We start from the raw sequence: 12,449 nt of genomic DNA, 5'->3' as shown, positions 1-12,449 counted from the left end.
TTTGCATGTGTTATATCATATTAATCACATCACAGAAGGAGTATGGCAGCTTTCTATATGACTTAAGTATGAAAACACTTCAGCTTTTTATAATGGCATAGAGAATAGGACTTGGATTTTTGTAATGTTTCATTTGCTTAAATTTTTCTTTAAATACATATACATAAAAGGCAGCTAGGAATCCCAGTGGATAGAACACCAGACAGAGACAGGAGGTCCTAGGTTCAAATGTGACTTCAGATACTTCCTAGCTGTGCGACCCTATGCAAGTCATTTAATCCCAATTGCCTGGTCCTTTCTACTTTTCTGCCTTAGAGTCAAAGGCAGGAGGTAAGGGTTTAAAAAGAAATATGGAGTAACTACAAAATCTAATTTTATTATATGGTTAGCTGCTTTGAAAAATGTCATGTAAGTAAACAATTTCAAAGTAATAGTAAATCCTGTCATATTCTCTTGCTAGAGTCTGGGACTTAGAAGGGAATCAGAAAGCTTATTTTGTTCTCCGTTCCCCTGGAAGGAGTGTCTGTTGGCATCCTGAGGAAGCTTGTAAGGTGAGTCTTATGAGGGTGGGTTTTTTTTTGTTTTTCTTCAATACAAAAAGAATACAAATAGACTTTGTACGTGGGCTCCAACTATAAAGAAACTCCATAAATAAAGTACATGGATAATGCCTGCTGCAACTTCTTTAGTAAATTTAATACAAGAATTAACCTCTAGGTTCTATCTTTTTCTTAAAGTTCTCTGACATACACTGCTCTAGCCTATGCCCAACTTATTTGGCCAAATTGACCTTCTTCCTAGTGTCAGAAATCAACATTCCTTCTACTCCCATCCCTTTGCATGGACTCTCCCCCAATGCCTTGAAAGCATTCTTTCTTTACCTCTGCCTCTGAAATCCTTAGTTCCCTTCACAGTCTGCTGACAACTTTTTGTGTCTTCTCCTTAAGGTTATCTTGAACCTACATCTCTAGAAGAGTTTTATCTCCTGGTTCAGTCTAAATTCCTTAGAGGCAGAAACTGTCATTTGATGTCTATAATCCCAATACCTTATGATGCTGTATACAGAGGAGGCATCTAGTAAAGCTGGCTGATTTGAATTGAATTTCAAGGCTCAGCTCAAGTGCTGTGTCTGGAAAGCCTTCCCTGTTTCTACCCTTTGGCCCAAAGTTGTTAATGCTTTCCTCATTAGATTGTCCTAGAGTACTTTGTCTGATCTCTCCTTTATCCTCATTCTTCCCTACCTTGTATTATATTTATCAGTCTATATATAGTTTTCCCCTAGTTAATTTTAAACCTCTTGGGGACAGGAACTGTATTACCCTTTTTTATCCTTGTACATTCCCAGCACACATTAGTATTTCACAGATAGTAGATACTTAATAAATGCTTGTTAAATAAAATTTGAGTTGGGAGGCAGCTAGGTGCTTCAGTGAACTGAGAACCAGGCCCAGAGATGGGAAGTCCTGGCTTTAAATCTGGCCAGAAACACTTCCTAGCTATGTGACCCTAGGCACTTAACCCCCATTGCCTAGCCCTTACCATTTTTCTGCTTTGGAACCAATACACAGTATTCTAAGATGGAAGGCAAGGGTTGTTGTTTTTTTTTTGTTTGTTTGTTTTGGTTTTTTAATTTAAATTAAAGGGGAGGGAGAGAAAATAATACTAAACTACATTTAGTCATAGTGACAATATCTAGAAAGTTGAAGATGATCATTTTACTGTTCTTGCCCCTGGTTAAATCTTACCCTGGATTATTTTGTTGTGAGCACCACACTATTAGAAAGGACTTTGATAAACTAGAGCACATACAAGAAGGGGCTACCATAATGATGATGGATAGGATTGAAGAGACTAGAGATCCTTAGCCTGGAGAAGGAAAGATTTGCAAGGGGCAGCTACCATGTGGAAGAAAGATTAGACTTATTCTGCTAGGTCCTAAAGTTTAGACCTAGGGACAGTGGAAATTGCTTAGAGAGTAAATCTCAAGAGCAATAGAGAAAAATAAGAAGAAAGGGGAACATTCACTACCAGATTTCCCAACTGCAAAGCAGTAATCATTAAAAAATAATTTGGTACTGGAGAGAGAGAATTGGGAAAGAAGAGAGAGCAAGCAATGGAATAGATTTAGTGTATAGGATACAGAAGAAATAATCATATTTAATAAAACCAAAGACCCCCAATGACTGAAGAAGGACTCACTACTTCACAAAAATCTCTGGGAAAACTGGACAGCATTCTAACAGAAATTAGATTTAGGACATCAGTTCACACCATACACCAAGATAAGATAGATACATGAACTAGATATAAAAAGTTCACATCATAAACAGATTTGAGGAGCAAGGAATGAATCATCTTTCAGATCTTTAGACACTGATGACTAAATTAGGGAAAGAGATACTTGGAAAAAAATCTTCTCTGTGCTTGATAAAACTTTTTTTTTTGAAACCCTCATCTTCCACCTTAGAATCAATACTGTGTATTGGTTCTAAGGCAGATGAGTGGTAAGGGCCTGGCAATGGGGATTAAGTGACTTGCCCAGAGTCACACAGCTAGGAAGTGTCTGAGGCCAGATGTGAACTAGGACTTCAACTACCTCCTTAATAAACTCTTGAACTTATTCTTCCTCTAGCTCAGAGAGTACCTTAAAATTTACATTATGTGAAATTATAGACTTAACTAATTAATTAATTAACCTCAACCTTTTTCAGCATTTTGGGAGTGTGCCCTCTTTCTTAAGCCATTAATGGTCTTAACACTTGAAATTACCCTAAAGAATTTCTTCATTAAAATTTATTTTTCTTATTTTATTCAAGGTCTCCCACTTTTTATTGAAGACTTGCACAAAACCTTTTGCCACCCAGCCTTGTGACCTCTGGGAGATCATAAACTCCAGTAAACATTTTTGTCTTTATATCCCCATCACCTATCACAGTGCCTTGCAAACATACTAAATTCTTTAAAAATGTTCAGTGAATTGAACCTGTCACCTCATAATTTAGTGTATTAGCAAGAAAGTTTTTTTGGAACAACATCTTATAGCAGTGACTTGCATATTGAGTTATTAAAGATGTAAATAGGGGAAAAAGTGCATTGATCATTTTCAGTAAATTTATCTTTTTTTGTCTTACAGTTGATGGTTGCAGAAAAGAATGGAACAATCAGGTTCTATGATCTCATTACCCAGCAGGCTATCCTGTCTCTTGAATCTGAACAGATGCCATTAATGTCAGCACATTGGTGTTTAAGAAACACCTTCAAAGTTGGTGCTGTTGCAGGAAATGATTGGTTAATCTGGGATATTACTCGGTCCAGGTATTCTCATTTTTATTATTTTTTTTTAATCTTTATTTTCCAAGACTATGGACTATGCTAAACATTAATATGTGATAGAGTGAATAGTATTTATTCAGTGTTTACTCTGTGCCAGGCACTGTGCCAAGGGCTGAGGAGACAAATGCAAGAGAACCAGACAGGCTCTACTGTCAGGGAGCTCCCGAGGAAGTGGAAAGCAGAAGTCTAGAAGAGATGAGGCAGAGCCGGGAGAGAAGTCCTGAGTGTTTGTGCATGGCTGAAGTTCTCATGCAATCAGCAAGCATCACAGACCTTTCGGCTGCCCCACCAGCATTACATTACTACTTGAGGGGATCTTCCCAGTGGGTCACTTCTTGCCTTTCTAATGATGCAGATTGTTGTCTTGGCCCCATTTATGAGATTCAAGCTTACTCTTAAATGTCTGGTATTATAATTGTATCCATCAATCATTGTAAAAATACCGAAAATTTGCCATTTTTACATAAAATATCCTTGTTAAGATTCAGCCTAAACAGGATACCTTCTGGGGCCTGGTTCCCTCCTGATGACACAGCCTCCCTATGACCTCCCTGTACTTCTTGTTCCCCTAACTCACTGCCACATGGGGTTTGGATACTCCTTGTCCCCCTTGTTTGCTGTCTCCCCTGATCATCCGGTGACTTCAGCATTAGTAGCCATCCTCTGCCAACTTCCTGGACAATCTCCCCTTTCCTCAGTAAGTGCAGTGACCTTCCTCTCTAGCTCCTGCCCTCATCCTCAAGGAATTCAGAACACACACCACCAGTCCTTCAGGCACCCCAAGTGCATGTTTTCCTCCCATCACTCATTTCATAAGACTTACTCCTCTCCCTCCCTCAGCCACCTGGAGATGGCCATACCCTTATCTGGCCACCCTTTCCCCCTTTCCTTCCCCGCCCCCCCCGACAGATACTCCACTTCTGTGTTCTTGAGCCCTGAAACTTCTTTATCTGATCACAGCCTCTTGATCCTTTTGACTTGCTACTCCATACCCCATTTTTCATCCCCACTGTGGCATCCAGACCCTTGACCTTTTAGTTTCCCCAAGGCCATCACCCTCACACCAGCTTTGCCATCCTCCTTTCTATGTCCTTATCTCCATGCTGCCTTCTTGTGAGGCCCTCACCCCAACCTGTGATCTTTACTTAGCCTTGGCTCTCTCCTATAGACATGCTGCTGAGTGAAGCTAGAGAAAATCATGGAGTATACTGCCTGAGGTCCACCACAGATTCATATCTGATAACTTCTATGCTGTAAGGCAACCTTTCACAGCTCCCTCAATAATCCCTGTCCTAGTCTCCATAGTAGCTCTTCCAAACCTCATCATCACCTGTCACAGGGCTTCCCCTTGCCCCACTCAGCCAGGAGCTTGGCCTCATATTCTTTCAAAACATTGAGATTATTCACCAAAAGCTCCCTCTTCTCCATGCCTCCTCATCTCACAGCACCCAGATGCCTTCTGCCACCATCTTTTCCTCCCCTATTTCACATGAAGAAGTGACCTTTTTCCTTGCCAGGGATAACCCTCTAGTATGGCCAAAGGATTCCATCCCATCTTCTTTCTACTGATCCCCCTCCCACCCCCCTGTCATCTCTGGTCTTTCTCTGTCTCCTTGCTGCTTCCCTACAACTACCACATGCCTGTGTTTCTCCGTCCTCAAAAAACCCTCACTTGAGCCATCTATCCCAGCTAGTTATTGCCCTATCTCCTTTTGTAGGTAAACTCTGAGAAGGCTATCTACAATAAGTGCCTCCCCTTCCTCTTCCCTCTCTGGTCCATCTTCCAACCTCACCAACTCAAACTGCTCTCTCCAACATTGTGAATAATCACAAAATTGTCCAGAATCTAATGGCCTTTTCTCAATCTTCATCCTGGCCTTTGTGTGAATTTTGACACTTAATCTCTCTCTCTGCATTAATACTCTCTTCTCTAGGTTTTCAGCACACACTCTCTCCTGGCTTTTCTCAGTAGTGTCCTTTCCCTCTCTCTCTTACCCTTTATATCTAGTCTGTTGCCAAGACTTCTGTAACACCTCTTGTATACACCTCATACACCCCTTCCCCCACTCTAACACTGTCACCACACTGATGCCAACCCTCATCCCTTCACACCTGGATAATCAGCCTGCTGTGGTTCTCCCCATTCCATTTCTATCCTCCATTTATCAGAATCATTTTCCTTCCACAATTGCATATTCAGAAAACACCATTTGTTATCACCTGCATGATCAAATAGAAAAGCTGTTTGATGTTCAAAGCTTCTCATCCCTTATTCTCCCTCTCTCTCCCCAAGTACTCTTTGATCCAATGACCCTGGCCTCCTGGCTGTCCCCCAGCTCTAGGCATTTTCTCTTTCAAATCCCAACTAAAGTCTCACCTTCTACAGAAAGTCTTTCCAGTCCCACTTAATTCTAGTGCCTTCCTTTTGTTGATTATCTCCAGCTTATCCTGTATATGTCTTGTTCCTGTTCATTTATTGTCATGTTGTCTCCCCGGTTAAAAGGTGAGCTCCTTGAGAAAATAGGACTTTATTATACCCTTCTTTGTATCTCAAGCCTGGCACAGAGTAGGCATTTAATAAATATTTATTGACTAGCTCTATGGTTGAATAGTAGTAGTAGTCTCTCGGTAACCGAGGATGACAATTGTCTTTGTGCGTTTTCATCTAGTATAGATGAGTGTACACAAAGACACTTGTGCATGAAGGAGATTTAAGTGGAAAAGTCAATGCACAAAGACAATCCCACTCTCTCGGCATTGGAAGCCTGGGTCCAGTGGCACAAAAAGTCGTTACACCTGGAGACTTCCTCAGCTGCATTGGATGGCCGTGTTGTCCTTTGTGCTCCAACACGCCCTGAGCACTCCACAGTGCTTTGCTGCATCGCCATCTCAGCCGTTGAACCTTCTTGTTGGTTTCTTCCGTCTGTTCAGCCGAAGCAGTCTTCACATGCTGGGTGAGCAAGACCCTGGTTCAATAACAGGTTATAATTAAGTACTTTTTTTTAGTTATCCTCAGGACAAGAGACCTGTCCATATGGATCGAGCCCACCTATTCAGGTACAGTTTTCCAGTTATTTTGAAAGTTTTTTATTTAGTCTTTGGCATCCTATTACTAAGTTAATCTTTAAGTCAAGTTCAGCTTTTTATTTTAAAAAGGACAGAGATAGAAAAAAAAAGAAATCTGAAACATTTCCACTAGGAAAGACCTTGGAGATGATCTAGTCCAACCCCTTCAAAGTACTAATATTGCTTCTTATCATATTAACTTCCTCTCGTAATGAAAAGTACTCCCAACTTATCATGATGGTCATGCTTTGTACTCCCTCCTTCACCTGTCCAAATTCACCCCAGCCTTCACATTCCAACTTAGATTCTATGCTCCTCTAGCCCTCATTAATATCTCTCTTCTCTGAACTCCTACAAAATATATTGTACATTCTACCCAATTTAACACTTAATTGCTTGCTTTCTTTAATTATTAGGTACAATTTTACATGTATTGGTCTCCTCCCCTACTAGCTTATAAGCTCAAAGTTATAAAGGATGTCTCATTTCTCATTCCAGTCCTCTTTCCCCCAAAGCCCTGATCACAAAGCATATGGACACTCAGTCAATACTTTCTGGAGGGGGGCAGCTAGGTGACTCAGTGGATTGAAAGCCAGGCCTAGAGATGGAAGATCCTAGCTTCAAAATTGGCCTCAGACCCTTCCCAGCTGTGTGACCCTGGGCAAGTCACTTAACCCCCATTGCTTAGCCCTTACCACTCCTCTGCTTTAGAACCAATACATAGTATTGATTCTAAGACGGAAGGTAGGGGTTTAAAAAAAAATACTTTCTGAATGATTGAGTTGGGATAAATATAATATTGGTGTCAATATCATCCTTATTTCAAGAATAACTTTTTAAGTATTTCAAATAAAAACTTAAAGATTGATGAAAAACTTGGAGGGTGTGGTTGGTTTAGTTTGGCTTAGTTTCATAAAACGAAAAACAGATTAGAGAATTGTAAACCACAGAATTCAGAAAATGGAAAGGTATTACAAGAAGGAAAATAGTCCTAGACCTTTCTACATACCCCCTGGAAGAGAACAAATACAAATGAGCTCTACTGTCTACTATTGCTTTTTTCCTTTTCTATTGACGGAGTCATCATAACAGTTCATATTAGAGTTAGGGAGATGACATGATAAGGAAATTGTTTAATCAGTAAATCTATGGAGAATCTCTCCCATTTAGATACCATATATGATCATCTTTCATGAATATGAGAGACATGTCTATCTTTTTATTTTCTCCTTGATATTAATAAGCAGATTCACCAAAGTTATATTTGTTATTACATCATTCAAGGAATTTTATTTGATTTTAACATATGCAGGGAAGATACCTTGCTACAGAAGAGCTTTGAAGACATTGTTTAGTGCTACCAAATCAAATGTTGGGTTTGTTTTTATAGACAAGCTGTAAACACAGAAAGATTAAATTATATGACTATAAAAAAGGGGTCTGCTAGAGAACATTTTGTATAAAGCCCTGCCTGTTCCTTCTCATAACTTCTTCAAAAATAACCTCAGTATGTGTATAAATTATTTTCATAAAAGTTTTGTAGAGTTGGGAAAGTAGGCATATATGGGTCACTAATTTTTAATATTCTCTCAATCACATTTTTATTATTGTTCTTGCTGAAATAACAGCAAGGTCCAAGATTTTCCCCAAACCTTTGGCATCCTCCCTCTTTCACAGTTGTGCTCTCTTGGGCACAGACCTCCTCTGTGGAGGTGCTGTCGTAGGTAGTCCAGCTGCTGTTTCTCCTTCATGCAGCCCATCAGAGATCATCCAGATGGTGAGAGAAAAGAGTTTGAAACAAAAATCTGTACAGATTGTTTCCATTTTTGTCTCTTTGTCGTCATCTTCCTTGTTTCATCCTTAAATGCCCCTGGGGTTACTTAGCTTTGATAGGTCTCTGGCCAAGCTTTCTCTAAACTTGCTTCTTCTCTGCCCCTATTCCCACTGCTTACTGAGAAAAATCAGGCTTCGTTGCCTGACACGTGCACCACTCCAATTGGCCCAAACCTCGCTTTCTAGCCTAAATTTCCTTAGTTCTTTTATGCACTTTCGGTACTTGCAGAGCCAAATAACTATCAGCATTGTACACAATTCCTGGGGTTTGCCTTGAGGAATAGTTTTTCCATCATAAAGAGCTTTATTTTCCCTCCTCACCACACCCTTCCAAAACAGGGATCCACACTGATTACTATAAAATTTGTACATTAAACACACTAGTTCCTTAACAGTGGCTTTGGCTGGCTTCCAGTGACATTACAAGCCTTTTGATTCCATTTATTTTCTATATGAAAACAGGCCTTTGTAGTCTATATTTGGGAAAGAAAATTACTGTAATAACCCCTAACTCATCTCCCTCCCTTTAAAATCCTTGTCGTCTCCTCATTTCAGAACCTTGGAGTTATTGTTGAAGGCTTCTGCTCTGTTCAATCTATTATTTTGTCCTTTTTCAGCTGAAATTTTAGATTAGCCCCTTCCTTTCACAGACAAGTGATTGGACAGATGTCCAAGTGTCCATTATCTCTGCTCTATAAGTCCATTTTTATCCCATCCTCACCCAAAGCACTGTAAGAAAAAGCTAAGAGATTGCAAAAGCATGTAATGAAGAACTGTATCGAATTTGACAAAACTTGTTGGAAAGCTGTGTGGCAGAAATTTGGGTTAAAGCAACATCTCTCACATATACCACATGAAGCTCCAAATGGATGTGTGATATAGAGATAAAAAGTCATATCATAGGCTCAACTGCCCCAAGGAAGAATTCTTGAACAAATAAGAGATACAAGAGGGGGCAGCTAGGTGACTCGAGGGATAAAGAGCCAGGCCTAGAGACAGGAGGTTGTGGCTTCAAATCTGTCCTCCCACAATTCCTAGCTGTGTGACCCTGGGCAAATTACTTAACCCCTGTTGCCTAGCCCTTACCCTTCTTCTGCCTTATAACCAATACAGGGTGTTAATAGAAAATATGATGAAAGTAAAATGGATAGTTTTGATTACATAAAAATGAAAATTTTGGAAAGATAAAATCAATGTAGCTAACAGCAGGGAAATGGTTCATTGAGAGGAAGAAATTGCAGCAAGTTCCTCTGATAAAGGTCTAAATCTAAGATAGATAGATCAATATCCATTCCCCAACAGAAAGCATATGAATGGACAGTTTTCAAAAGAATAAAAAAATGTTCCAGATCATTATTAATAAGAGAAATTCAAGTTAAAATAATTCTGTGATTCCACTTCACACCCATCAATTTGACAAAAATGAAAAACAATAGAATGACAATTGTTGGAGGCACAGGTTCACTAATGCACTGTTAGTGGAGCCATGAACTGATCTAATCATTCTGGAAAGCATATTGGAACCATACCTACAAATGAGCAGTAGTGTTAAACTCAAAAAGAAACTTAGAAAACCACAAATTGACATCTATTTTTTGTTGTGTTTTTATTTATTTATTTTGCTGAACATTTCTGCAATACATTTTAATCTTAACTCAGGCCTTACTGGGGAACTTTGTAGGCCACAAGATGCCCAGACCCTGAGTTTGGCACCTCTGCAGACAAGCAGCTGAATTCAGAGCACCTAGTCTGACTCTGCTCTGCTGCTAAGTCCCTGGGTCCGAGTTTCTGTATCTCTAAAGTCGAGTATTAGACTGCATGATCTCCAAGTCCTGTGATAATAAAAGTTCATGTTACACTAGTGTATAGATCAGAAGGGAAAAAGTAAATCATTCAGGACACATTACAGTATTCTGAGCAAAAGATAGCCAGACCATAAAGTCATAAGGACACTAAGATAGTGCAAATGGCAGGATAGCACATCTGTGGAGTAACCCCAAGCCTAAGAAAATAACTCCCAAATGAGAAGCCAAAGAAAGATTGGTACTCTCTTTAAAAAAATTTAAAAAAAAAGGTATTTTGGGCATTTTTTCAGATAGATTTGAGGTGTCCCTAGGACTGGTTGCATATATTTTGTTAGCATGGAACTAGAGATCAGGATCAGGACGGTGAAGGAGCAGCCTCTGTTGTATGTCGTATCAAAATGACTGATACTGATTCTCCTCTCAGGTGGTCTTCCACTAACGAAAACCTGTTTGCAACCACTGGTTACCCTGGCAAAATGACTACTCAACTGCTAATTCATCATCTGGGGCACCCTCAGGTAGTGTTGGTTTGCTCTTTTTGGTTGTTTTTCTCATCATCTACCCTTCCTTCTACTTGCTCACTTTTCTCTGAGTTTATAATTGGCAATTCTTTTAACTACTTAAATTATATAGAGAGATGTATTTTTCCTAAAGTTTACATTTACTAGTATAGTATAGTAGTAGTCTCTCGGTAACCGAGGATGACGGTTGTCTTTGTGCGCTTTCATCTATGATGTAGATGAGTGTACACAAAAACACTTGTGCGTGAAGGAGATTTAAGTGGAAAAGTCGATGCACAGAGACAATCCCACTCTCTGGGTGTTGGAAGCCTGGGCCCAGTGGCACGTAAAATCGTTACACCTGGAGACTTAGCAAGTTAATAAAATGGCCTTTTCAAATTTAGAAAGTTTCACATGCATGCCAATATTTTCTATCTATTGCTTTTGTATTTTGTATCTTTTTTTTCTCCTTTATTAAAATTGTATTAATGCCTAGTGAATTTCTCTGGCTACACGACTAATGACAACAAGCTCGATTACTTAAGAGACTGTTCATCTTCCTACTCACTTGGTCTCACAGACTGTGCCCCTTACTCTCCTGGTAGCACATGCCACATGGGGGAGGCAGAAGGGATTGGCCCCAAGAACATGATCATTGCTTCCCCACTACCAGAGAAGACAGTCACTGGCACATTCCACAGAATCTGTGTCAGTATGGTCATTTTAATAGAAAACCAATATTGGGAAAATTAATTTATAAAGTATATGCTATAAATGAGGACATTTTGCTATAAGCCATTAGCTTAGAGGATGCTTTGCTGAAGATTTTTATGCCTTTGGGACTTATTGAAACATTGACTCTTCTTTCCCTTCTTTTGCTTTTTGCTTTTCAGCCTATCCTCATTGGTTCTGCAGCTGTTGGATCTGGTCTGTCCTGGCACAGGACACTCCCTCTTTGTGCAATGGGAGGTGACCACAAACTATTGTTTTGGGTGACTGAGATGTAAAATAAATATCTTCCTCATACACTAAATTCTCAGACTACATTTTTAATAAATATTTTGGTTAAAATCCTTATTTTTTATATCTCACCTATACTTTAAACAGTCAAATGTTTTTAGTGCTAATGTCTAAGTGTTGAACCTATTACTAAATTATTTTTTCTTACTCTCTTTTAATTTTTCATTTTTCATATATGTTTGAGACCTTGTAACTGACCTTAATCCCAAAAAGGTAAGTGAAAGGATGCTTTTTATTTATTACCAGAGCATATATATACAATGGCATCTGCTGTATATAGATGTATGTATTGCTCCCAGTTCACAAGAACATAAATTTTTTTTACAGGAAGAAAAATGTCAGAGAATTTGGCTCTCTTCCATTGTTTTTTCACCACTGCCAGAATGTATATATACATATGTGGAGACATTTGCTTTGGCAGTTTGGTTTTATTGGAATGTTGGGTTTAATAAGATTAAATCTATGGAGAATTTTGAACTCGTCAGTATGTATGAATTGTTATTATTTGATTTACTCTGGGAAACTCATTTTATTGTTCAATTCATCTTATTTGTGGAACAAAGTAGTAGGATCATCAGATGATTAACGTGATAGAATTTAGGAATGAATGCCACTTAAATTCAGAAACCCAATAATATGCTTTTTTTTTTTTAAATGAAACCCTTACTTTCTGACTTAGTTGCAACTCTAAGACAGAAGGATAAGGGCTAGGCAAATGGGGTTAAAGTGGTTTGCTCAGAGTTCCATGGCTAGGATGTGTCTGAGGTTAAATTTGAACCCAGGCCCTCCTGACTGCAAGCCTAGAGCTCTATCCACTGAGCCACCTAGCTGCCCCCCCCAATAACATGCTTTTAACAAGACTCCCTTTTCTTTTAAAATCACCTCACTCTTA

The 12,449-nt window shown here is 39.2% G+C and overlaps 1 protein-coding gene across 3 annotated transcripts in view; it reads left to right on the top strand.

Annotated features, from left to right (window-relative positions):
• The window catches only part of NUP37 (nucleoporin 37), a 52,167-nt gene extending 40,597 nt beyond the window's left edge, over positions 1 to 11,570 (top strand). For all 3 annotated transcript variants that reach the window (XM_001365526.3, XM_007503327.2, XM_016425820.2), the window contains 5 exons: positions 461 to 551; positions 3,134 to 3,315; positions 6,340 to 6,390; positions 10,462 to 10,555; positions 11,431 to 11,570. In XM_001365526.3, coding sequence (XP_001365563.1) covers positions 461 to 551; positions 3,134 to 3,315; positions 6,340 to 6,390; positions 10,462 to 10,555; positions 11,431 to 11,544 — 532 coding nt within the window. In that variant the 3' untranslated portion in view covers positions 11,545 to 11,570. The remainder of the gene's footprint in view (positions 1 to 460; positions 552 to 3,133; positions 3,316 to 6,339; positions 6,391 to 10,461; positions 10,556 to 11,430) is intronic.
• The last annotated feature ends 879 nt before the right edge of the window (positions 11,571 to 12,449 follow it).

The sequence above is a fragment of the Monodelphis domestica genome, chromosome 5 (assembly GCF_027887165.1).
Source record: "Monodelphis domestica isolate mMonDom1 chromosome 5, mMonDom1.pri, whole genome shotgun sequence".
NCBI classification, from domain to species: Eukaryota; Metazoa; Chordata; class Mammalia; order Didelphimorphia; family Didelphidae; genus Monodelphis; species Monodelphis domestica.
Note: the sequence above shows the minus strand (reverse complement) of the source record. Positions and strands in the feature narration are given on the sequence as shown.